General features: G+C 47.4%; 1 protein-coding gene across 2 annotated transcripts in view; it reads left to right on the top strand.

The window, feature by feature from the left end:
• Positions 1 to 10,051, top strand: part of MTHFD1L (methylenetetrahydrofolate dehydrogenase (NADP+ dependent) 1 like) — a 152,872-nt gene extending 142,821 nt beyond the window's left edge. For both annotated transcript variants that reach the window (XM_036414087.2, XM_036414088.2), the window contains exons 27-28: positions 2,123 to 2,248; positions 9,760 to 10,051. In XM_036414087.2, the coding sequence (XP_036269980.1) occupies positions 2,123 to 2,248; positions 9,760 to 9,767 (134 nt within the window). In that variant the 3' untranslated portion in view covers positions 9,768 to 10,051. The remainder of the gene's footprint in view (positions 1 to 2,122; positions 2,249 to 9,759) is intronic.
• Positions 10,052 to 27,162: the final 17,111 nt, after the last annotated feature.

The following is a 27,162-nucleotide window of genomic DNA, read 5'->3' as shown; positions in this document are numbered from 1 at the left end:
GAGCCCCGGTTTCTTCTGTGATCCCCTTGGGTGCATGCGCCCACTGTGGTACCCAGAGGAGAGCATCGCCCCCGCCAGGACCACAGCTTCCAGAGGAGAAATGGCCATCGACATTCCTGCAGTTCCAAAATACAGGAAGTTCCCACCTAGCCGCTGGGTGAGCACTGAAACCTTATGTGTCGGTAATTGCTTAAAACCCAAAGCACATTTCCCCAAAGATGTGTTATCAATGGCACCCATATTCCGGGCAGGTGTCGAGAGCCTTCTTAGCCCATAATATATCTGAAGTACAGTCCTGTGCAGTAAGCTAGGCAGGAGCTGGCACATAAAGTACAGTCCCGTGCAGTAAGCAAGGCGGGAGTATGTCCCAGTGGCTTATGCCCGTCCTGTCGCTCTCCTGGCCCAGGTGGCTAATGAGGCCTGCCCATGCACAGACCCTCCGCCCCAGCGTCCTCTCCTGTGCTCCCGGGATGGGGAGTGGGCAGGGTGAGGTCAGGCATCCAGGCCATGTTGACTGTACCTCCGCTCCTCATGCTGTAGCGTGCACACATCACCTGCGGACTGCTGAAACTGCAGGGTCTGGTTCAGCAGGCCTGCGAGGCTCTGAGATTTGAATTTCTGGCAGCCCCAGTGCTACCGATCCACAGACCCCAGTCTCCGTAGCAAGAGTCTATTGGATCACAAGGCAGAAGAGAGTGACAGACCAAGAAATCCGGGGTCACTGCAGAAAGGAAGCGGAGAGTGAGCAGGTCTGTCAGAGAGGCCTTATCTGGCTCCTGTCTGGCTGAGTGCTGTGACCCTCAGGGAGGGAGGGGAGGAGGAGCAGACACACCCTGAAGCATGAAGTGCTGGGTGGAGCGCAGCCTCCTCTCCCAGCTCTGGCTGGGCAGACGAACATTTGCCTGGCACAGCACTCGGCCCTCAGATGAGCCAGGTAGCAGAATCCCAGGTGGACAAGGGGGACGCAGGACTGCTTTCCAAGCATCCTTTGTGTGGAAAGGGCACTCGAAAGCACAAGCGGAAACAGGGATGTCGATAGGAGCCTCACCATCTAGATCAGCGATCGCCAATCGGTGGCCCGTGAGGTCCAAAAGGTTGGCAACCACTGACCTAGAGCCCAGACCAGTGTTTGGTGTGGGAACCACCAGGGGAATTGGCAGTCTTGCCCAGCACACCCAGAGTTTCTGATGCACATGTGCAAAGAGCACCTGTGGACTCTGATGTGGACACAGTGTAGGAAAGCAGTGAGGAGCATGGCCTGGGTTAATCCCGTTTCCACCAGGAACGGGCTGTGCCCCTGACACATGCCTTTGTGCCTAAAACCCGCTGTGCTCATCAGTAACGTGCGCAGAGACGTCCTCACGTTATCCCTGCAAAGCACATAGTGCCTCAGCGTGGCCACTGAAGGGCCATTTGAGATCACAGGCACGGAGTCCAATTTCCAGTTTTGCTCCTGACCACCTGGGTGGCCTCAGGCAAGGGATTTAACCTCTCTAACCCGCCGCTGCCTCCTCCCCTGTAACACAGACACAATGAAAGCACCTTCTCACAGTGCCGGTGGGGAGATAAAATAAGGAAGGAACTCAGCGCAGTGCCTGGCACATAGTGAATTCTCAGTAAGCATCCGTTCTTGCTGCTCAGGCAGGCGCAGTGATGACTTCCTGGAGAGCAGGAGTTGGTACATTGTGCTCCAGGAGTTGTAGGTTTTACAAAAATGGGTCTTGGACGCCGTAATTGGAGGGGAAGAGGCGGCCATTGTCCCCTCCACCCACACCCACTGTCCCCTTCAACCAGAGGGGCTTATCTTCGTTGGGGCTCGGCATTCAGATTTGATTTAGGAAAAAATAAATAAATAAAGGTTTAAAAACCACTGTTTGGGAGCCACAGTCTACCGTGGGGCCGTGGGGAGAGCACATGGTCTCAATTTTCAAAAATTTGACATTTGCCTTTTCTGTTTCATCTTCTTAAAGGTTGAAACAGCAGACGCCAATATAAAGAGACGATGGGTGGATATGTGACTTGAGTCCGATAGAACCGAATCGTATGGCTCATTCACATCGTTAGCTGCACGGTGGTCATGTGGCGGCGTTTGCTGACGTGTCTGCTTGTGTTTTCCCTCCAGATGAGCACCATGCCTGGCCTGCCCACGCGGCCCTGCTTCTACGACATCGATCTCGATACGGAAACAGAGCAAGTTCAAGGCTTGTTCTAAGTGAACAAGACTCTACTCTCCCAGGACCCAATTCAGGTGGGCTGTTTTACTTTCTACTTTTTCTTTTCCCCAAATCTTTTTCATTTTCTTTTGTTTTGTTTTTCTAATATTCCTGACAAATATGGTCTGATAAGTAATGTCCTGACTTGGTTACTGCGAATTCCTTCCTAATAACAGCTCAGGACTTGAGAGTCGCTATGTGGCTATGCAGTAAGATGGTCGGGACCTAGGTCCTTGGTGAAAGTCAGATCATATCCTCTGGGAATACGGATTTGTTAAGGCAGCTCTTTCCATAACAATGGAACTCTGTACACCCACTCTTTTTCCAGAATTAAAACTGATATCTGCTGTCATTTTCAGGGGCCACATATCTCTTGGTTACAGAGTTAGAATCACGCGATAGAAGAACCTTGGTGTCTTCGTTGGCTAGGGCTGCCATAACAGAGCATGACAGCTGGGTGGCTTAAGCAACAAATTTAACCCTCCTAGTTATGGAGGCCAGAAGTCCGGGTCAAGGTGTCAGCTAGGCCGTGCACCCTCTGACACTGGGCCATACACCCCCTGTGACAGAGACTGGTGGGGTCATTTCTGGCCTCTGTCCAGTCTCTGCCGCCATGGCCACATAGCTTTCTCCCTGCGTGTCTGTCTTCACCTGGGACAGCTCTGAGCCTTTAAAACTCCTGATAAAAGCAGCTCTGAGCCTTTAAAACTCCTGACTGGGAGTTTTCCAGGGACACCACTCATGTTAAATTAGGGCCCGGATTATTGACCTCATTTTAATCACATCTGCAAAGACCCTGTTTCCAGATAGGGCCACTGTCATAGGTACTGGGGGTCAGGGCCTCAGTACCTCTTTGGGGGGACATCATTCGACCTGTAATACCCAAATGCAGCTCAACAAGGGCATCGCACTCTTGCTGCTGGAAAGACACAGGGAGATGGGACAGCCATTCAGAGTGGCCTGGGTCTTGGGCAGGAAATGAGACACTGCAGTCAAGACCGGTTTGGCTCAATGTCAAGACCGGTTTGGCTCAATGGATAGAGCTTCGGCTTGGGGACTGAAGGGTCCCGGGTTCAATTCCGGTCAAGGGCATGTGCCTTGGTTGCGGGCATATCCCCAGTTGGGGGTGTGCAAGAGGCAGCTGATCAATGACTCTCTCTCATCGATGTTTCTAACTCTCTGACTCTCTCCCTTCCTCTCTGTACAAAATCAATAAAATATATTTAAAAAAAAAAAAAAAAGAAAGAAAGAAATTAGACACTGTTAGACACTGCGATGGCTCGCTGGCCACAGTTCCAGGGGGTGGAGCCACATGGGCAGCCACAGCTGGAGCCCCTTTATCTGCCCCTCAGTCTTGCAGCCACACCTGCTGGCTTCTCTCCTCACTTCCCATCAGGAAGAAAAATGGCCACCCTCTAACCCTCCTCCCTGGAAAACTCCCAGTCAGGAGTTTTAAAGGCTCAGAGCTGCTTTTCCTCATCCCATATATCAAACGTGTCCGCACCATATTCCCAAGGCACATCCTTTCCCCCAAAACACCCTCAGTTCAGCCTCCCCACTCACTCCGTTCCCGTTCCTCAACCCCTCCCCCCTCCCAGTGCCAGCATGTCCTAGGCCAGTGGTCGGCAAGCTCATTAGTCCACAGAGCCAAATATCAACAGTACAAGGATTGAAATTTCTTTTGAGAGCCAAATTTTTTAAACTTAAACTGTATAGGTAGGTTCATTGTTATTAACTTAATTAGGGTACTCCTAAGTTAACCTTTGCTAAAAACTCAAAGGGCCAACGAGCCACATATGGCTCTCGAGCCACAGTTTGCTGACCACTGTCGTATGCCTTCCAGGTAAGTGGGCTTGACCTGCAGACCTTTCCTTCCAACCCTTTCTTCTGACCCTTCCTTCCAGCTGTCACAGACACGGGGCCCTCCGCCAGGCATGCAGGGGCCTCACTTTCTCTTGTTTCACTGCCAGTAGTCAACAGGGGGGAGTTAGGTCCTGTCACTAACACACCAAAACCTGGGCCATGATGAGAACGGTGATGGGCCACTCATATGAAGCTACATTGACAGGTGTGGTGTTGGTTGGCCTGGTTTGTGTGTGGAGTTTCATGGTGTCTGTCATTTCTGAAAAAGAAAACTCCAGAAAATGAACTAAGGGACTTTTTTCTTTTCTTTTCTTTTCTTTTTTTTTTCTTTCTAACAAAAAGGCCTATAACCTTGAGTTTTGATAACAGTGTTATTTTGGTCATTTGGTATGAGTGTGTGTGTGTGTGTGTGTGTGTGTGAATGTCTCGGCTTTCCCAGCCGGGCTTTGGGAAACTAACACACTCATTTCTCTTAAACTGAAAACTGACCCCTGAGCTGCCTAATCTCTTTTTCCATGTCAAGAGCCCATTATGCTCCATCTCTGCCCTCTGCCATTTTTCTCCAGAACAAGTTTGTACACTCTTTGCATCTCTCTTAGATAGTAGTTTTCAGCCTGTTGGTCCATTTTCATTTTTCTCCCCAAGTCGGTTGTATAAACCTAATTATACCTTCATTGCCTCATTTAAGACCCGTGTAATGCCATGGGACGGGGCCTTGGCTTTCCTGTCGCCTACACTTACATGTATGTGCCTGTTTCCTGACAAATACTCTCCTGGGCTTTACCTAGAGATGGAGCAGGGCTCAGGCCTGTGGTGAATGCCTTCATATGCCAGGCACCATGCCCAGCACCTCGCATGGGGGGGCGGGGGGTCAGAGCACTCCTTGGAGGCAGGCGCTGTCCCCAGAGATCTGATCCTTGCTCTGGTCACTGACGGGGAGTCACTGAGAGATTCCCGGATCCCCGGGGCTGCAGCTCTCTTTCCAGAGCTCAAGTGCCTAGCTCTGCCCCTCATCCCTTTGCCATCCCCTGTCCCGTGTCATGCTGCCATCAACCAAGGGAGATGAGTAGCATCTTTATTCCAGAGCTGGGAAAACTCTGGCCCAGAGAGGTCAACCACTTGCTCAAGTTGCACAGCTAATAAGTACGAAAGCTAAGACTCCACCCAGATCTGCTCACTCTCAGCCTCACCCCATCCTTTATGCCCGTCTTTTGTTTCGGTCACGGGGTCAGTGAGCTTCACCCTTCCTGGAAGATGATAGCCAGCTACTGGAACACACCTGTAATTTGGGGGAAACCAGGCGATCTTTTTTAATAACAAAAGATAATTATTTGGGTATTAAAAGCGATGGCTTTGTCGAAATTCTTTGTAGCCCAAATATAATAGAGCTATCTCTTGCTTAACTCTCTCATGAGCGGCACTTTCCCACTCTCTTAGCCAAGGCTCTCCCTTCGTTGGGAACTGCCAAAACCTGGCCTCGGCCTGGTGGGCAGCGGTTCAAAACCCATCACTTGACCTCGCTGGAACAATTGAAAGTGGATCCGGTGTCGTAAGATAAAACCACTGCACAAAGCAAACATTCCTTCCCAGGCACGGCCCGGCACAATGGCCCCATAGGCGTTCTTTCTGCTTCCTGCGGCCTCTCACTCACGGCCCTCGGGGACCACTTCTGACGGTCAGAAGTCTGTGGCTATTAAAAATGCACAAAGTCAAAATGTTCGAGCTTGGATGGCGGTCAACTTGGACACATTTGGGCATCGGAAGAGGAAATGGCCATGTCGGTGGCTTGACTCACACGGTGGTCAGACTCCCGGTGGCTCTCCACACTCCGCGGGGCGTGAGGCAGGTGTGTCCCCCCTGGAGGAAGACCCACGGGGCCGGCGATGACTTCCTTCCCCTCCGCTTCCGCTTCCTCTCGGTCCTGCTTACCTCGCCCTCTAGGAAACGGTGTGACTTAGAGACGGGATGGGAGATGCCAGGAAGTGCCAGAACCTGAGCCTCGCTCCTGCTGCCAGGGCTTGCCTGTAGTGCAGTCCCTGTGGTGGCAGTCGGGGCCTGAGCCGCCCTCTGGATGTCACCGAATAGCACTAATTAAATCAGTGGCTTGTCCCGGTGAAACTGATGCTGCCACTCCACCGCTCAGCCTTTTGTTTGAAGACGATCGGAGTTAGGGAGGGCGGCTCTTGCCCCCGCTGTGGGTCGCTCAGTCTGAACCTTCATCGTATTTCCGAGCCTTGGCAGGACTCAGAGGAACACACAACACCTTGGCGGGTTTCCCGCAGAATTCCGAGGCTCTGCTGTGCTCTGATATGCAAAGCTGTGTGTAGCGCAGGATCAGATGGACTCTGGTGCTGCTGTAACGGTGGGCACTCCCCTGAGAATGGTTTTTCTTGAATTGCACATGGAAAAACGACTGTAACACCGGCTCGTGTTTTCCTAACCTGCCTTTGGAGCAGAAATTGTCAATGATATTTAATATTAAATATAGCCATCAGTTCATCTTCAATGTGGATGTTGCCTTTACCCCTTCTGGGAACATGGCTTTCTATCCCCAAGTTGTAAATCACAGGGTTTTGAGGTATTTTGGGGGACACCTGGGTCCCATGGTTTTGGTCTTGAAACTCTTACCTTTTCAAGGAGCAGCTCAAGAATTATGCCCACCATTGTGCTTCACGGCCAAGGTCCTCATTCACCCTCCACTCGTCCTTGGAGTAGAGCCTGCCCCTCCTTCTCCATCTCCGGACAAGGGCCAGTATAGGCTGGGAGTCCACTCAGCTTAAACAAAAGATGGTGATCACTAAATCTACAGATGACATCGTTAGTACGTAGTTGACATCTAAAAGATGGTGATGACTAAATCCTTCCTAACTGAGATGGAATGTTTTGAAGCTTAGCAGTTGTGAAATTATTAATTCCCCTTTAAAGAAAGTTTTTCTGGATACTTTTTTAGGGGTTGGGGGAGAAGCTAATCCTATATTTTCTTTAAAAACAAAAAGAAAGGAAAGGAAAATAAAAGATAATTCAGCAAATTCGGGAAACAGAATTTTTCTAGTAACTAAATCTATACATGATTAGCTCATCAAAAATAGAAGAAATTGTTTTTCAACGAAAAAAAAATCAACCCTGTTCAGTGTCGCTCAGTGGTTAGAGTGTTGGCTCGAGATTTCAGGGTCAAGGGTTCAATTTCGAGTCAAGGGCACATACCTGGATTGCAGGTTTCATCCCTGGTGCAGGTCAGGGCACGAATGGGAAGGCAATCAATTGATGTGTCTCTCTCACTTTATTTCTCCCTTCCTCTCCCTCCCATTCTCTGTAAAAAGCAATGGAAAAATATCCTCAGGTGAGGAATCAGAAAGAGTTCCACTATGGCTTTAGTTATAATCTGCTTGGTTAAGAAAAATTAGAACTTGTAAGGTAGAGGGAAAGTTTTAACCAAATGCTATGAACTTGAAATTCTTTCCACTACAAGAGACATTTTTACCAGAATTCAACATAGTTAATTAGCACCCAGTGCTGGCCACACAGCTTCACTAATAGGAGAAATGAGTAGACTAAACCCTCCTCAGTTCAAAAGCAAATCTCAAAAGAACTTCATGATGTAAATGATTCTAAATTATTCACTTTTCAGACTTTAAAAAAATAGTCAAAATATGTCATCATCGACTTTCACCTCTGTTATTCAACAATGGGGACCGATAAATTGCTAGCAAAGAGGAGCCAGGAGCCAAGTGTTATTACTAATATAAGGGTAAATAAAATGAAATTTTTTAAATATTTTTTTATTGATTTCAGAGAGGGAGAGAGAGAGATAGAAACATCAGTGATGAGAGAGAATCATTGATGAGCTGCCTCCTACACACCCCCTACCAAGGACTGAGCCAGCAACCCAGGCATGTGCCCTTGGCTGGTATCGAATCCAGGATCCTTCAATCCGCAGGCTGATGCTCTAGCCACTGAGCTACTCCTCCCATCCCCTAGTGGCATATATCCTATGGCTGCTATAACAAATTACTGGGTGCTTAAATGAGACCACCAGCAGTGTATTCTTTCACAGTTCTAGAGGCTAAAAGTCCGAAGCCAGAATTAGTAGGCCCAAATCAAGGCGGGGTGAGGCCACCTTGACTCTCTGGAATCCGTCCCTTCCTCCTCCTCTTCTGCATCTGGGCACTGTTAGATTTCTATTCTCATACCATGGCAACATGTTTGATATATTCCATCTTCCAAAGTATTTACCCAAGAAATAAACTCCTATAATTGTTGTTTTTCCGCTGAATAAACAATATACTGATTCGTTTCCACATTCTCACCTTGACTATTACATCTGATTTTTAAAAATCTACAGTCAGACTCTAAATACTCTGCCAACACTCCGAGTTTTCTTAAAATGTGAAACCATAGACTCAAATTTTAAGCACAAATCCATGGGGCACAAGGTTACATGCTGATCAGCTGCTCTACACACACATACACACACACACACACACACACACACACACACACACACACACCTGCCCCAGAGGTGGAAGGCCTTGTTCCAGCCTGGCCTGCCTCAGGACATCTTCACCCCCACGCCCACCCTCCTGCCTCAGGCCCTCCTTCCCTCTTTCCTCCCCCAAGGGTCTCTGAGCCTTAGCAAAGTGAGGCTGAGCAGAGAGTGAGGTCTGCACTAGACAGACCTCCCTCCCAAACACCCCCAACATTCCCTTCTTCATGCTGCTTCTGCTGGCAGTGCTTCTGCCTTGTCCACTCCCTGACTGGAACCAGACGTTAGGGGAGTATGTGCAGTTCATCGTCTCCTGTCTTCATCACCATCTTGTGTGCTCCTCTCTGCTCCAGACCCCTCCCTCCTGTGTGGGAGGCCCACGTGCTATAGTCCAGCCGCGTTTGAGCTCCTGGCCGGGGAGATGAATGCTTGCATCTACATTGCTTCTGGAGTGGTGAACACATTTTTTCCTGGAACTTAGGTGTTTTCTTTGTTTGATTTTAAAGATAGTTTAATCGCTTCTCTTTCTAAAAAGCTGCAGGGTTGCACAGTGGCAGGAAGTCTTGACACCCTGTGAGAGAATGCGCAGAGCTTTAACAATAGTAAGTTCTGGTCTGCTCCTCCGCTCTTACCCTCTGCGCGGTTTTCGGAGCTTGCTCTCCGTGCCTGCTGTAAAAGGGAAACAGACATCAAAGCAGTCTCACATCCTGAACGTTCTCACTGGCCAGGACCCTGGAGACTGCAGACCTCACTGGTTTGGCTCAGTGGCTAGAGCATCGGCCTGCAGATTGAAGGATCCTGGATTTGATACCAGTCAAGGGCACACGTGTAGGAGGCAGCTGATTAGTGATTCTCTTTCTTCAATGATGTTTCTATCTCTCTCTCTCCCTCTCTAAAATCAATAAAAGTATAAGCGTCGTGAGGGCTCTTGCCATGGTCCCCAAGTGAAGCTGTTAGGACGTTTAGAAACTGCCTGCAGTGTCCACGGACTCGGTCACAGGGGTGCAGGGCCCGACTCGCTGCTCCTCAGTAAAAATGCCCCAACCATGAGCTCAGCCTCCTGTGAACAGACTCGCTCACCTGCCCTTGAACTCCCTCCTGCCTCCAGCTTTAGAGCTATCCGATGTTAACCGTGTCCCACCAGGGGGAAGGCTGCTCTTCAACCACTGAGACTTTTGTGTCCCTTTTTCTGTCTTTCAGGTTCCTGAAACCCAAACTACTCCTTGCCTTTTGGCCGCGGTGGGGGAGAGGATGGATCTGAAACATGGGAGAAGCGGGAGAACAGGCCAAAGAGCCCTCCCTTCCTGGGCATCTGCCCGCAGCCGAGCCCGCGCCGTGTTCAGCGAAAGGACCTCCACCAAGTTGCAAAGAAACTAATTTATTTTCTGTTTCGGCAGAGTTTACATTATTTCCCACTGCTTACACTTGAGAGTGTTTATTGTATGGGGACGGAGCGATTAAGAGAGTCTGAAATAAAGGCAACATTTTCTCACTCTGGAGTCTGCTACCTCGACTTTGACCTGGAGAGAAATGCACCAGATACAGCTCTGCTCTCTAGAGGGGGCTCTTGCGGAAACCGGTTTGGCTCAGTGGATAGAGCGTCGGCCTGCGGACTGAAAGGTCCCTGGTTCGATTCCAGTCAAGGACATGTACCTTGGTTGCAGGCACATCCCCAGTGGGGAGAGGGCAGGAGGCAGCTGATCAGTGTTTCTCTCTCTTCGATGTTTCTAGCTTTCTATCCCTCTCTCTTCCTTTCTGTAAAAAAATCAACAAAAATATCTTTTCTTTTCTTTTTTAAATAGAGGGGGCTCTTCCTGGCGGGGCTGTTACCTGACACCAGTTTCCTGGAAAATGGTGAATGCCACCAGCATTTCACAAACATAACAAGAAAAAACAAAAAACAAAAAAAAATATCTGGCCAGCTGTGAAATTCCTCTGCTGTTGGGGAGCTGTAATGTCCTTGGGAAGAAGTGCGCTTCGTATCCAGCACCATCCGGTGCCAGTGAGGTTCCCATCACTTACCTAAACTCTCACGGTTTATGCTCTTTTATTCCACCGCCCAGTGTGTCTCAAAGGCCATTAAGCTTTCAAAGGCCCATGAGCAAAGGAGTTACTCTTAAAAGTTAGGTGTTGGCCAATATTTTTTCATTTGTCCAGCTCTTAACCCGCAGTCGAGAATGTTCTGTGGCCTTTTCCCCTCCCGGGAGTTCCTGGCCCTCTTTGTTCCCTTTTTTTTTCCTACAGTAATAGGAAATTATATAAAAGTTTAGACAAAACCAAGGATTCAGGCGCAAACAGGGCGTGATTGTGCTCCAGCAGTGTGAGGCACATGGTCCCCAGAAATATCTCCACGTCCCCGGGCTCTTTCCTGGGTGTTGGTGCTGCGCCCTTCGCCGACCCTGCCCGTTAGGTGCTCTGCCCATAATGTGTCTTTATGCGCAATTTAGTTTGTTCCAAAACACTGGGTGCTAGCTAAAAAGCCTCCCCACGCAAAGACTGTCCCATGAATGAGTTCACTGGGTGTTTCTGAAGCGTCCCCCACCCTGTCCCCACGTTATCTTTGGGAGTATACCTCTCCGAAGGGGCAGGAAATGTACTCTTTATGTAACTGTTTGAGGATTGTAAGGGTTCTCGGTAAACGTGTGCTCTCTACTATGCACTCAGTAAGCAGTCTTTCTCATGGATTGATTTTTTTTAAGCAGTTCCTTCTGCTATGGAGTCTTTGTTATTTTCCTCTACCATGTAAAGTTTCCTTTACTATTGTATTTTTAGTGGGGAGAAAGGGATTTCAGAAATCTACACTCCAGGGGCTTCAGACCAGGGACTTCTTTCTTTAGGCAGCTTTCACCAGGCAGCCCACCGAGTCACCAAAAGGAAAAAATCAAAAGCACCCTGAACACAGGCGGATGTTTTCAACACTCGCATTGAAGGACCTGGTGTTGGGGCTCATCTCACTTCTCGAGATGTCAGAGCTGGTGTGTGATGGCTTGTCTTCCTCATTCGCTCGCCTACAAGAATACACCTGCTGAGTGAGAAGCAGTCTCTAGTGGCAAGGGGGGGTCTTTGGCAGGTTGGGTAACGGGCTTAGTGACTCGTGAAGACTGCAGGCATCCACAGACACTGCAGTGTTACTTTAAGAAGTGCTAGTTATCTGCTCGCCCCCGAGGCAGGGGAAAGAAAAGTTCACATGTCCTTCCACAGGGTGGGTTCAGGTTGGAAATCTCAGGATGGGCGTGTCCTGGTTCCTCTCAGGCTCTAGAACTGACATGTAAGAAGCCACTCAGACCAGAAGTGACCGGCCACGGCCCCCAGGTCTGTGGTCTCGCTGCCTCTCCGCTCCCAGGCCTGCAGCAGCAACACCCACAGAGGTCCAGGCCAGACCAGGACCCTCTGAACCCTCAGAGGAACGCCCTGTGGGGATTCCTTGAAGCAGCAAGGCAATCAGTGGATCCATTTGTTAATGTTCTGTTCATCTATTTCCAGGGTTATTTTGTTCATTTTAACTAGAATGTACTGACTCGATTAAAGCAATCCATGAGTAGTCTTCACATTGGATATTTGGAGACATCTGGTCTGATATTAAACCAGGGTTTGGTTTTTTTTTTTATTATTGATTTTAGAAAAGAAGGGAGAGGGAAAGAGAGATAGGAACATCAATCATGAGAGTCATGGATGGGCTCCCTCCTGCATACCCCCTACTGAGGAATCGAACCTGCAACTCAGCCATGTGCCCTGACCGGGAATCGAACCATGACCTCCTGGTTCATAGGTTGATGCTCAACCACTGAGCCACTCCAGCTGGGCTGCCATCCCAGCATCTTGTCAGATAATCCAGGATGGGCTGAGTGCCTATCGAGGCAAGGCTCACACTAGGCCCAGTGCATGAAGGATGAGGAGCAAGGCTGGGGGAGAGGTGCCCGTGAAATGATCCCAGAAGCCATTGTGAGGATCCTGGAGGGAGGGGCTGGGCTGGCAAGATCTGCCGCGGACAGCCCAAGGCCAGCCCTAGGGGAGGGGCTGTTCACCCATCTGCCAGGGAAGTTTACATTCGTGTTTTGAGCTAATTTTTATAGAATCACACTCCGTGGTAAGGCCACCCTTCCCGTTAGCACTCTAGCTCTGTATGTTAGTTTCCTGAAATGCTTTAAAAATACCAACGTTCAGATTCTTTGTCACTCATTTCATCCCACTGTCGGAATGAGACTAGAGGCAGGTTTGTTCTGAAAGCAGCCCATTGGAGGGGCAGAGCTGGGAGGAGAGGGACGTAATTGCCCAGGCTGAGTCTGAGGTTAGAGTGTTTATGTAACAAATCAGCTCAACTTAAACATCTCTGGTGGTGTGGTCAGGGCCGCAAGCTTTGCCCAGCCCTCCCTCTGGGATGCCATCGGCCCATCGGCCCTGTGTGGGCAGCTCCCTGGACGGCAAGGACCCTGCTAGCTCCCAGCCAGTGAGTGTGTTCAGCCACACATCGTGTCGCTTACGTATTTGACAATGAGGACGGCGAAGGCCATTTTTCAAAACCATCAGACTGGTCACATTAGTGTGTGCGCTGATGAGCGGTCCCGGTAATGAATGCTCATTTGGCAAAGTCTCACAATTAGGGAATGTTTCTTTCCCATGTAATGACATGAGCCCTGATAATCTGCCTCCAAGTCTGCCTCCTGATTACCGCCCCCACCCCTCGATAGAGACGCTGTGCACCAGACAGACAGACGGCTGAGGCGGACACCCTGAAGGACAGGGAAGGCTCTCCCGGGTCCAGAACAAGCCAGCTACAGGAGGGATGGTTTCCAACTCCATCACAGAACCCGGAGCCAAAGGACACCGCAGAGGCCAGCGGGGTGGGGGTAGGGGGGGGAATGATGAGTAACTCCCACACCGCCCCGGGCATCTCACACCATGGCCTCATTACTGAGTCTGAACTGTGACTAGGATATCAGCCACCCCCAAACGCCAGTGTGAGCACAGAGAGGCATCCCAGAGCCAAATGTAAATTATGTTTAAATTATTCATGCCACCTAGCTCGCCATTAGAGCAGATAATTGAACTAACTGTAAATACATCTAAACAGAAGTGCGAGAATCAGTGACATCCCCAACAAATGACAGATGAACAGAAAAACCCACTTAAGCGCTAAGTAATGAGGGAGGCGGGAGCGAGGAAGGCGGGAGGCCGTACTTCTGCTGGGATGAGCCAGCTGGGACTGGACTGGGAACAGCCTGCGAGATGGGAGCTGGCCAGGGCGGCGGGTGGGGCTTGGCCGAGGGAATGGGAGAGGGCAGGGGGCTGAGCCTGGGCAGGGAAAGGGGAAAAGACAGATCTGGGGTGGTTTCTGGTTGCTGACAACTCTGCAGTCAACCAGGCCAAAGTGACAGATGGAGCCCTGGCCAGCATGGAAAAGAGAAAGTAGCACACACTCTGTGAGATGTTGGGGTCCCCCTGCAATCCTGAGACCGCACATAGAAATACCATTCCACCTGCAGCGGCACCACAGGATGCCCTGTGCAGGGGGCTGGGGGCAAAAGTGTTTTCAGAAGCAACACTCCCCTCTGGCGAGAGGCCTTTGGGAGCTAGGATACACTAACTGGTAAATGGTCTGGGATTCTCCTGTTTCAATAGAAATCAGGGAGTTCAAAGCAGCTGATTAGAACGCAACAGGTTTTTGGGATAAAAGCATGTGACGTTGCCCCTCCCAGGTGACTCCCATTCCCCACCAGGGATTCCAGTTCACATACAGGAAGATAACTGACAGAAAGAAACTCGGTTCGAACCCTCATGAAGCCAGCAGGCACCCTGAGGGTGGAAGTCCCACATCAGCGGGCGATTCTGATTGCTCCCTAAAGGGCAAATCGAGCACCAGAAGTTCCGGTCTTTGCCGAGTTTGAACTGGGAGCAAGATTGTTCTCACCTGTGCAGACAGAGCCAAGGCTACGGCCTGGTGAGGACAGAGTGAAGGAGACCAGCCCGCTCAGAGGATGAGGAGCAGCCTGGATAAAGGCTCCAGCATCGCAGGTGACAACAGGAACTGGAGAGAATCGAGTAAAGGTGAGATCTAGTTAACTAACTCCAGACAGGCGTCTCTAATGGGCAGAAGAAGATTGTAAACATCTTTAGAACAGACACGGAGGTTGTGTCCTACCTTAGGCGGCCTCCAGCCTGTATCCAGGCTGAACCGCTGATTCTTAGCATATAACCCTGGATTCCTTCTAATCAGGCTGGATTTTTAATGTGGTTTTCTAAGCAATCCAATTATTTGGATTTGTTTATGTTTGTTTGTGTGTTTTTTTAAAAATACATTGTCAAGAATGTCACTTCCATTCTAATCCACAAAAGGGATTGTTTGGTTTGGTTTTCAATCATAGCAATGAAATTGACCCTATGCAATTATAGTGTACCTCATTTTTTAAACCTGTTTATTTAGGTGCCTCATTAGCACAAGAGGTAGTGCGTCATCTCACAAGCCTATTCATTTCCATAGCAAAAGAGAATTCCTCAAGAAGTTAAATATAGAATTACCATAGGATCCAGGGATTCTACTCCTGGGTATAAACTGAAGGGACTGGGACAGATACTTGTACACCCGTGTTCGTGGCAGTGTTATTTACAACAGCCAAGAGGTGGAAAGAGCCCAAGTGCCCATCCACAAATGAAAGGATAAGTAAAATTGGTGTGTACATACAATAGATTAAATTCCGGCACATGACACAACATGGATGGACCTTGAAAATATGATGCTGAATGAATAAGCCAGACATAATAGGACAGATATTGTATTATCAAGTACAATATGAAATGAATAGGAAATTCACAGGTAAAAAGTAGATTGGCCTGTCCAGCGTGGCTCAGTGGTTGAGCATTGATCTATGAACCAGTAGGTCACAGTTTGAATCCCGGTCAGGGCACATGTTGGGGTTGTAGAATCGATCTCCAGTGCGGGGTGTGCATGAGGCAGCCAATCAATGATTCTTTCTCATTATTGGTGTTTCTATCCCCCTCTCTCTCTTTCTTCCTCTCCCTTTCTCTCTAAAATCAATAAAATATATAAGTGGATTGGAGGTTCATAGGGGCTAGAGGTTGTTGCTTAATGGGTATAGAGTTTCTGTTTGAGTAATGAAAGAGCTTGAGATTAGATAGTAGTGATAGTTGCACAATGTTGTGAATGTAATTAATACCATGGAATTGCACACTTATAGTGGTTAAAACAGAAAATTGTACATTTTGTGTACTTTATAACACAAAGATGGCAAAAAGAATACGTTTTTTATTAGTGTGACAATTCATGGCCACTAGAGCAATTATAATGGGCTTGTATTTAAAGTTGTTGTAATGGCATGTATTTCCAACATACAACTCCAATTGTAAACATCTTTAGAACATAGCTGGCATGCCCAGGCTCGCAGCAGATTCCCTGGAATGACCTTCCCAGACAGTGGGGTCCAGATGAGTGGCAGGGCCAGAGGGCAGGGTCTCGTCTCCAGCTCTGTGCTGCCTGCTGTGTGAGCTGGGCAAGGCCTGTGCTTCACAACCCTGTTCCCGCCCCATAGGTCAGAGAATGACGGTAACTGTTTAATAGGATTGTCGTGAAGATAGAATGTTTTATAAGTATAGTGTGCATAATACCGTGTTTATAATTGAGCAATTATTCTTATTCATTCCATCATGGCAAAGCTGATATCTAAAGGGGAAAATGGTTAAGAATTCTGAGGATGGCTCCAAGGGTTGTGACGAAACCCAGCCCTGGAGGCTGAGAGAGGGCATGAAGCTCTCCTGAACATCCCCCAGTGGCGAGACTGAGGCAGAGCCTGCCCGGGGCTCCTTGGGGAAGCAGAACAAGCCCAGGCTGAGTGGTCCCAGCAGTCCCTGTGCCTGCCCAGCGCCTCTGGTCCCCAGCAGCTTCCAGTCACAGCTGTGGGCAAGTGGGCCTGGTGTCTGTCTTGCTGTTCTAATTTTGTTTGCTCTGACCACTGGCACCTTGGGGTCTCTGCTGGGGACAGATCACTAGTCGGGGCATCTGTTAACCTTCTGTTCCCCTTCACTCTGCAGCCGCTTAATAACACACCACTTCAGGCCCCAGTGACATACAGGGACATGCCTGAAGTGGCCACTGAGCTGATCTGATTAACATCCTGCTTTGACCCTAACTGGTTCGGCTCAGTGGATAGAGCATCGGCCTGGGGACTGAGGAGTCCTGGGTTCAATTTCGGTCAAGGGCATGCACCTGGGTTGCAGGTTCCTGCTGGGCCATGGTCAGGGCTCGTGCATGTGGCAACCAATCGATGTGTTTCTCTCACATCAATAATTCTCTCTCTCTTTCCCTCCCTCTTCCACTCTCTCTAAAAATCAATGGGAAAATATCCTCCAGCGAGGATTAAGAAAAACACATCCTGCTTTGAAAGTGTCAGGCCTGACGTGAAACCACTGCAGGGAGAGGGGGCGCGCTGGGCAGGGGGAAGTGGCTCTGGTTCCACGGGAGCTCAGCCAGTGGCAGGCGTGTTGGGGTTTCCAGCCGTAAAGGTTTAGCCGTGAGTGGTTTGCTGTCATTGTGTCCTGATTGCTTCCTCCGGTGTGAGCTGTGGCTGCTGGTTTCAGGCTGTTTTTTTTCTTGGGGTGTTGTTAGGATCCAGCCTCTTCCTCTGAAGAAAGAACATTCCTTGCTCCCCTTCCTCACTACTAGGCATCAGGGGAGCACAGTGTAGCAGAGAGAGACCACAGGGACTGAGGAGTCCGGGCACTGGGAGGGGTGGCCACGATTGGGAACCAGGCTGTGAATACTCCCCTGGACGGGGAGGGGGGCAGGCGGCCAGGCAGAGTGAGCACACGCCCATGGACAGAGAGCAGAGCACAGAAAGATCCCGGAGTCCCCAAAGAATGAAGCTTTCCTGCCGAAACCGGTTTGGTTCAGTGGTAGAGCGTCGATCTGCGGACTGAGGGGTCCCAGGTTTGACTTTGATCAAGGGCATGAACCTTGGTTGCGGGCACATCCTCAATGGGGGGTGTGCAGGGGGCAGCTGGTTGATGTTTCTCTCTCATCGATGTTTCTAGCTCTCTATCCCTCTCTCTTCCTCTCTGTAAAAAATCAAATATATATATATATATATATATATATATATATATATATATATATATAAAAATAAAATAAAATAAAATAAAAAAAGAATGAAGCTTTCCTAAGGAAAAGTGGCCGGAAATAGTGCGATGCTGAAGGGAAAGAGAACTGCTAAGGCTTTAAGTCATAACTGTATGCTAGAAAACCCTGGGAATTTATTTCCCCAACTCACAATAGTTTTCTGACTCAACGGTCCCTTAATGGTTGTTGAGTGGTACAGTGTTTCCGTTTGGAAGACGAAGAAAGTTCTGAAGATGAATGGTTGCACAGGAGAGTGAATGGGCTTAATGCCACAGACCTGAATTAAACAGGTTTAAATGGCAGCTTTTATGGCATGTGCATTTACCACATTAAAAACAATTTTTACGTTTGTTAACTTTCAGACACCTATAAACCATTGATTCATGTGACACAAATGTTGTCTCCTCGTTCTTATTCATGCTGTGCCTGGGGTTTAGGTCAGCTCAGGTTCTGATTACGAGATTCTACTCTAACTAGTTATGTGGCCTTGACCAAGTCATCTCACGTTTCCAGTCTTCAGTTGCCTCACTTCTAAAAGGAGAAATTTGAAAAGCAATGTCTGTTACAGTCTCTCACAGCTTGGCTAGTGAGGATTAATAACCACCACGGTTTATTGAAAGCCTGCTCTCTGCTGCACATTGTATCAGCATGACCTCATTTCATCCTCCCAAGGATCCCAAGAGGCTGGGATGATGATCCGTGTGAGAAGAAACTGAGGCTTTGAAAGTTCAGAGACTGTCACGTACAGGGAGCGAGTGGGCCGAGCCGGACTTGGACTTGGGTCTCTGGGACCCTGAGCCAGGCTGTCAGTGCTGCTCACTCAGGAAGAATGTCAGAGCCACGCCACCGAGGAGCTTTCTCCCTGGAAAAACGATTAGCCTGGAAAATAAGACCCACGTCCAGCCAGAGTGGTTCTGCTGTGCTTTCTCACTCCCCTCAGTGACCATGGGAAAGAAGTGGGACAGGCCAGCTGGTCAACCCACCAGCTCTCACACAGTCAGTTCTTCACAATAGATTTCAGTATTTCACCCTAAATTCCTTGAAATCCCCCTCCAACAAACCAGAAACATCCTCATTTTCATGTGATTAAAATACATATGAGAAAACATGCATTATTGTTAGACTGTGTTTATTCTTGTTCCCTACCATTCACTAATACAATCAAGAGTCCATCTCCTGAGTGTCCAGTCTCTGAAGCAGGCATCTGGTAACTTCCAGCCATGCAATGGAGATTCACTGGCCTTCAGCTATTCTCCAAATCTGTTTAACCATGACCCTTTCTGTCACCCTAAACCACAGCAATCATTAGGGCTCTTAGCAAGCAGCACAGTGGGCAGTCCTTGTCTGCCCGGTGGTCCTCAGCCAGGGAAGCAGGGAAAAAAGAAAGGCAGCAAAAATACAACGAATATATGGCAAAGCCAAGAAGTACTTACATTTGTTGACTCAAAGCATTGAAATCAACCTAGGAATCAGATAGCAAAAGAAAATCATTGGAAACCCATGAAATGATGCTACGTAGACATTAGCAATGAGATCTCTAATGAAATAAGTCATCATCCGAAACAGCGGATGAAGCTGTGGAACTTGAAGCCACATTGAGTAATCGTCCTTGCAGACATGGACACAGATCTGGAAACAGCGCTAAGATCCTTAAACAAGAAGCAACAAGGCCACAGCAAACAGCCTGAGGAAAGAATCATGAAGGGCGCAATAGTGGCACAAGTGTAAATACAGGAATCTGAACCCACGTGTGCCTTCTTCTCAGTACCACCATGGCTGCAGCATCTACCAGGACTCATTGAAGAGGAACTGAAGGCTGGGTCAGAACTCCACTGACTAGCATCTGTGCTCTGTTATATTTATTCATGCATAAAATGCTACACACACACACACACACACACACACACACACCTCATCTTTGACTTGAAATTCAAATAGTCCCTTTAAAAATTTTTTATTGATTGATTGGTTTATTGATTGATTTTTTATTTTTTTACAGAGAGAGAAGGGCAGGGGAGAGAGAGAAAGAAGTATAATCATTCTGCTGGTCCACTTAGATATGCATTCATTGGTTGATTCTGGTTCGGGTTGACCAGGGATCCAACCCACAAGTTTGGTGTATCAGGACAACACTCTAACCAACTGAGTACCCAGCCAGGGCTCAAATATTCTCCTTTATTTCCCTGGTAAAGTCTATAACTCAAAAGGCCTTTGGTGATACCTTTATAGAAAGCTTTCTGCATTGGATACTAACTACTGAAAACCAAGATCTGTACCTGGTGTCGATAAAACCAAGTAAGAAACACTGTATTAGTTAATGATGGCCACATAACACATTGCTCCAAGTCCTAGTTACTTAAAGCAACAATTCTCTGTCCTGGGTTCAGTGGGTCAGAACTATGGATCACAGCGGGAGCATAGCTCAGAATCATCGATGCTGCAGGTCAGCTGAGGGCCTAACTGGACTGGCGTCTGGGACCCCTACACATGGCCTCTCCATGTGGCTTGGGCTTCCTCCAATATGGTGACTGAGATTTAAGGGCAAGCATCTTGGGAGAGAGCCAGATGGGAGCTGTGTCCTTGTTATGACCTAGCCTGGAAATCACACAGCATTGCTTGCACCATACTCCATTGATCAAGGTGGTCAGAGCCTCCCCCAAGATTCAAGAAGAGAGAACCTAGATCCACCTCTCAATGGGATGCATAGGCAAGGGTGGCCATCTTTGTTAAACACAAGTTGTCCTTATAGAATTCTGCCTTAAAGCTGATTTCTGTAGGAATGTGCTCCATGGTACCAAGACTTCATGACCTAGAAAATCTAAGGTGAGTCCTAACAGATATATGGGGAATATTTGGTGTCTGGAGACATGGTGAGAGATAGGGTTAGAATTGTATGTTTGGGACCAGATTTGAGAGAATCCTAAATGACATGTTAAAAGTGTGATCTTTATTCCAAGGACACTGAGGAGCCACAGAAGTATTTTCAGCAAAGATGGATTAGGGAAAGGAGAGGCAGGAGGCAGGGAGATTAATTGGGAGCTAATTAAAGTGGTCCAGGTGAGATACATCAGGAATCTGAACAATGACATTTATCTACACGTCTGAGCCAAAAGCCCATACCATCTGTACCTTTGTTCTCCTGTCTAATTATAAATTCAGTGAGGATTCCAAATAGTTTCAGCATCTAATATTACAATAATAGGTTATGAGTCTTAAATATATACATTTGATATATGTAGTTTTTATTTGTAATTGCACACCTATGCATAAAACATTTAAGTTTGCCTTAAAATTATATTTACTTAACACTCAGCTGTGACATTTTATAAAGCATTGATTTTGCTTATTTATAAACCCCACAAATTTCCTCCTATATTTTCTCCTTGGACTTATTTTTAGGGCATTACTTGAATATATTCTTTTGGTCCCTCTGTCCCCTGTTTCTGACTTTGTTTAACCCTAAGCATAAATCAAAATCTCTGAGCAAATTATGTCCCTTGATTGATGATTCGGGAGTTCTAGGTATTCATGTGGCCGGGGGAGGGCAGGAGACATGTCACAGACATCTCTAAGAATCAGATAAAAATTCACAGCTCAGCTCGTATGGGCACCGCCAAGTGAGCTTGCTGTCTGTCTAGGGAGAAGGGAAATCCCTTTCAGGTACTGGGCTGAACATACGAATCAGCTGTATATTGTCTCCTGGATGATGTCAGAGTGGTCAACCCTGAAACAAGGGCTCCGTCTGACTGGAGACAGTTGTTCATCTCTTTGAACTTCAGTTTCTCAAGATGAGGATGGTAATGACGAAATATTACCCCTGGGAGGCAATGTCCTGATGTGCTGGCCATCTGCTTGGAAATCTGGACTGGCTTGTGTGCGCGATCCAGGCAAGTGTGACCTGTCATTTCAAGTGACCCTGCTGAGGTTGCTTCCACGGCTATGACTTGTAGTTTGGTTTACTCTTAGATTACTTTATTTAAACTCCAATGTAGTAATATAAACACACTTCAGCACAATTTATAGGCTTGCGATTCTTTCTATCATAAATGGCTTTTTCCCCCTCCTTGAAACAAACTCTTGAGTCTAGACTTTGTCAGGTTGATGCATGAGTTTGGGGACTGTTTATACCAAAACCATATACGCATTCCAGAGACATGCCTTGTTACTGATCTGAACTAAAGATGATAAGACACCCAAAATCATTTGAAGTGTGAACTCAGATCTATTACTAAAAATAGGCATGCCAAAACCGGTTTGGCTCAGTGGATAGAGCATCGGCCTGCGGACTGAAAGGTCCAGGTTCAATTCTGGTAGGGGGCATGTACCTTGGTTGCGGGCACATCCCCAGTGAGGGGGTGTGCAAGAGGCAGCTGATCGATGATTCTTTCTCATCGATGTTTCTAACTCTCTGTCCCTCTCTTTTCCTCTCTGTAAAAAAATCAATAAAATATATTTTAAAACAAACAAACAAATAAATAAATAAATAAAAAGAGATCAAGGTGAGAGAGAACTTTTTCATGATACAAACTGTTCCTCAAATAAAAGGGGCTGAGGGTCCTGGCCAGAAGGGTCTTGGGTTCAAATTCTAGTCAACGGCACATACCTGGGTTGCATGTTCAATACCACGCCCGATGGGGCACATGCAGGAGGCAACCAATCAATGTGTCTCTCACATTGATGTTTCTCTCTCTCTCTCCCTCCCTTTTTCCCTTCTACTCTCTCTAAAAGCAATGGGAAAATATCTTTGAGTGAGTGAGGATTAACAACAAAAAGGGGATGGGACTGGAGCTTCTCTAAATAGTGACTTTCAAGGGAAATGTTAGACAGAACTAATTGGCCATCTTCAAAAAATTGTAGGGAAGGATTCAACTAACCAATGGGAAAGAATATGGATTTGTAGGTGTCTTTCCATTCAAATATTTTATCCTAGATTTCTCTAATAAACCTATGAAGATGAAGGCAGGACTATGTGACTGACTCAGTCCTAAAGAGCTGGCCTTTGCAAACTGTGGTGTGGGGATCCTCCTATGAGTAACATGTTGGGGGGGTGGGTACCTGTGCGGTGGGACACTGGGTGTATTAGGCCAGGTGTGTAGTCCAAAGAACTCACTTCAAAGCTTTCAAAACAAATGGTAATCAATGAATCAGCCTTCAGCGGCTTATCTTTTCCAGGACTGAGAAAACAAACCTAGAAGTTGTAAAACTGACCCAGCCAGCCTGTCATAGACTGCCAGCCACTGGGAAGAGGATTCCAGGCCAGACCAGGCCTGGAGCAGTGAGGAAGGCAGGGGAGTTCTGGTCCTTCCGAAGGGACTGACCTTCACAGCAGGTTGACAATCAGGCCAGTGCTAATGTCCATGAAAAGAGTCAGTCTCTGAAGCTCGATGGTCTGTGTTCATCACAAATACGCCTGAATGCTGTTAGCTGGCTTCCTCAGAACCTCACTGGATTGATCAAGTTCAGAAGCTGTGTTTTCTCATTAAAAGGGCGACCTTTATATATACACACACAGATGGATTTCTTCTCTATGTGCTAAACATACTGTCTTCTACGTGCTGCCAACTCATATCCTGGAATATGGCGGACAGATTTTGCTTTTGTCTGCCTGGTATCTAGTCTCCTATTTGTAGGAACATTACCTTTTCCTTTGTGGAAACACATCTCTCTACTCTTGGGTGGTTCTGGCTCCAGGTTTGAGCTAGTGGCCCATGTCTGCCAGTCGCTAGGATGGGTTTAGGGATGGATGTGTGACCTAAATTAGTCCCAGCCGGTTGAGTGTCAACCTGTGCACCAAGAGGTTGCTGGTTCAAATCCCTTTCAGGGCACAGGTCTGGGTTGTGGGCTTGATCCCATGAAGGAGGCATGCAGGAGACAGCCAATAGATGATGTTTCTCATGAATGTTTCTATCTCCCTCTCTCTTCCTCTCTCTTCTTGGCTGGGGGCGGGGGGGAGGGGGGGGTCAGAGAACAAGATTAAAGAAAGAAATGTGACCTACATTGGGCTGGTGGAAGCCAAACCTAGGATTCGGAGGGAAGGGAATTTTTGGAGAAACAATGGACTAGTTTTTCCACTGCAGTTGCTGAGTTTGCTGAGTTGGTAGGAGTGAGTTTAAAGCTGCCAGGGCACCACCTGGACATGGGCATCTTGAGAATGAAGCCAACAGAAAAGAAAGAAGACTGAAAGACTGAGAAAAGACATATCCTGACGACATTGGTTTAAGTCCCTGGATTCAATCATGATGAAAGCTGAACCATTTCTTACACTTTTCAGTTACCTAGCCAACAAAAACACTTCCTTTGTTTTTACATTATGCCCATTTGAGTTAAATTTCTATCACTTGCTATCTCAAGAGACTTAATAAACTAGAGCAAGCGTCAAGGTGTAATACACACTAGGAAGGGCTCAGTCCCACCTCCAGGGCCACATGCCAGGGCCTGGGCGGGGCTGCCTTGAGCAGGCCCAGTGAGAAAGGTTCTGGCTGGAGACTTTCTGATTCGTGCCTTGAAATTTTATTGTCTGGGCTTCGGAAATAGAATTATGTTTTTTTTAAATGTTATTTGCTTTCCAGTAGGGGAGACTCATCAATCATTGGGAGTTTAGTGATTTGGAAAAAAACAAGTGATTCCCAATGCATCCCTGAGGATTAGCATGGCATAAGAACACCAAGATACAGTTATCTTTTTAAAATATTACTCACATTAACTTGATTCCTTGCATTTGCTGGTGTGCGTGGTCTCAAGTGAACTGAGTTGGGGCCTGGGCTATCTATCCATTCCTTCACCCTGGCAACTCATGTATAGGGAGAGTTCACTCTTCTCAGTTTATGATCAGGTATGGAAAATGCAAGAAAATTATCTCATGCTAGGATCTTCTAAGGGAACTGGTTGGCCACATTGAACATTTGGAAGTTTGTCTCCTCTGAGAGGTTATAAAAGTTCCAGATCACTTTACTAAGTATACAGATTTCATTTGCATCCAATTAGATTAAGCAGCTGGGTAGAACCTGGGGCGGGTGATATTAACTCATCAATTCAGGCATCAAGTGGGAGGTTGTGCACAGCCGTCACCCAGATGAGTGGATTTAAATTGCTCTAATCTGCAAATTGGAGCAAACTCTCTGTCGTTTGAATGCTTAGAAGCATTTCCTTTGCAACACTCAGACTTCATGCTGGCGCCCCATGTTTTAGAAAAATGCTTTTTCAGGAGGGAGTGACATGACCAGCTTTCCATTTTAGGAAGACCATTTGGAGGCTGCCCAAGGGGTGGGCAAATTAGAGCAGATGGAGCAAGAAGGCAAGTTTTGTGATTGTCCAATCAAAAACATGACAAGAAGGTGACTCGGAATAACGGAGATGGTAGCGGAGGACATCTGTTTAGCAGAGCACTAGTAGGAAGTATCTACCCCCCCCCCCCCCGCCCCCAGAAAGAAATGTCAACCCACAACCTGTGAATGTGGCCTTATTTGGAAAAGGGGGCTTGCCAGATGTAATTAAGTTAAGGATCTTGACATGAGATTAACCAGGTGTATCTGTCCATTTGGCACCCATTCATCACAGAAGCAATTAATTATATTTACTATATTTTCTTACTTTCTGTACTCTTGACGCTCTGGCCTTTGGGATGCTTACAGACCCAAGGAGAGTCTCCTCAGGCAAGATAATAACAACTTACCAAGCAGCATACCTTTCATAGGCAAATTAACCAATCCTGGGCCTGTAACCGCAACCACCCCCCTTATCTAACTCTCTCACACCAAGCCAATGTTCCCCTGCCCTAAATCACCCCATGGCAGCAGGGGAAAGAGGACATTGGCAGAAGACTGGGTGAATGACCAGCTAGTGTAGATGGTGAGATGTGGGATGACGTGTGGGTAGAACTGTGTCCCCCCAACATTCTTAAGTTAAAGTGCCAACCCCATCCAGGACCTAAGGAGATGACCTTATTTGGAAATAGGGCCTTTACAGAGGTAGTCAAGTTCAAATGGGGTCATGAGGGTGGGCCCTAATCCAATATGACTGGTGTCCTTATTAAAAAGACATGCATAGCCGAAACCAATTTGGCTCAGTGGATAGAGCGTAGGCCTGCGGACTAAAAGGTCCCAGGTTCAATTCCAGTCAAGGGCATGTACCTTGGTTGTGGGCACATCCCCAGTAGGGGGTGTGCAAGAGGCAGTTGATGGATATTTCTAACTCTCTATCCCTCTTCCTCTCTGTAAAAAGTCAATAAAATATATATTTTTAAAAATAAAAAGAAGGAAAAAAAAAGACATGCATAGAGGGAAGACAATGTGAAGAGACTCAGGGAGAAGTCACCCATCTACAAGCCAAGGAGAGGGGCCTGGCATAGATCCTTCCCTCACAGTCCTGGGAAGGAACCAAGCCAACACCTTGATCTCGGGCTTGTACCCCCCAGAGTGGTGAGACAATCAATTTCTGTTGGTTCAGCTGCCCAGTTGTTGATCATTTGTTAAGTTGGCCCTAGCAAACTAATACAAGGGATCCACAGAGCAGCCTTCTACCCACCCCTGGAGTTTGCAGAAACAGGAACTGCTCACTAACATATTAATAGTTAAAAGACCTAGCTTGAGACAAGCAATTGATCTGGTTCTCTCACACTTGGACCTTTCCCCTTTTCCCCTCCCAGCATACAAAGACCTGTTTACAGCCAGCCTGCAGTCCAGTGATGAGGGGTGGGGAGAAGACATCAAAGGCAAAGCACATGTTGTTTTGTTGCTTGAGAAATGTGCTGTGGAAGGCACTCCTACCCTCCAAGGGCCAGAAGAGTCACGGCCTATCTTGTCTTTGGGGAGGTTAAGTATGTAAGCTGAGGAGGACTTCGCCATTTGGCTAAAGGCCTTCCTGAATGTCTAGGCCAGTGGTCGGCAAACTCATTAGTCAACAGAGCCAAATATCAACAGTACAACGATTGAAATTTCTTTTGGGAGTCACATTTTTTAAACTTAAACTTCTTCTAACGCCACTTCTTCAAAATAGACTCGCCCAGGCCGTGGTATTTTGTGGAAGAGCCACACTCAAGGGGCCAAAGAGCCACATGTGGCTCGAGAGCCACGGTTTGCCGACCAAGGGTCTAGGCAAACACCTCTGGTGTTTTCATTCCTGTAACCCTGACTGCTTTACCACATTTCACTTGGGTCCAGTATTCAAAAGTAGAACATTCCTGTGAAACCCGAATGGTGTAATGCAAAGATGCAATTACCATTAATTTACATGGGAAATGTTTTGAGCACTGCCAGGATGCAAAAATAACCTACAAAAATCCTATCAAATAACACACAAAACCTACCATAAGCTAACATATAGTAAAAGCAGGAATGACATGATAGATACCTGCCTATAGAAAGTAGAAATAATGTGCTTCCGTGTAGGCCCACTTATCGTGTGTGTAACCTCTATAACCATCCACTGCAAACAAACATTGAATGATGCTTTTAATTTTTTTTTCACAAAGCAAAAAT

Source organism: Pipistrellus kuhlii, unplaced genomic scaffold (assembly GCF_014108245.1).
Source record: "Pipistrellus kuhlii isolate mPipKuh1 unplaced genomic scaffold, mPipKuh1.p scaffold_m20_p_5, whole genome shotgun sequence".
In the NCBI taxonomy this organism is placed as follows: Eukaryota; Metazoa; Chordata; class Mammalia; order Chiroptera; family Vespertilionidae; genus Pipistrellus; species Pipistrellus kuhlii.
The sequence above is the reverse complement of the archived record's forward strand: the minus strand, read 5'-3'. Positions and strand labels throughout refer to the sequence as shown.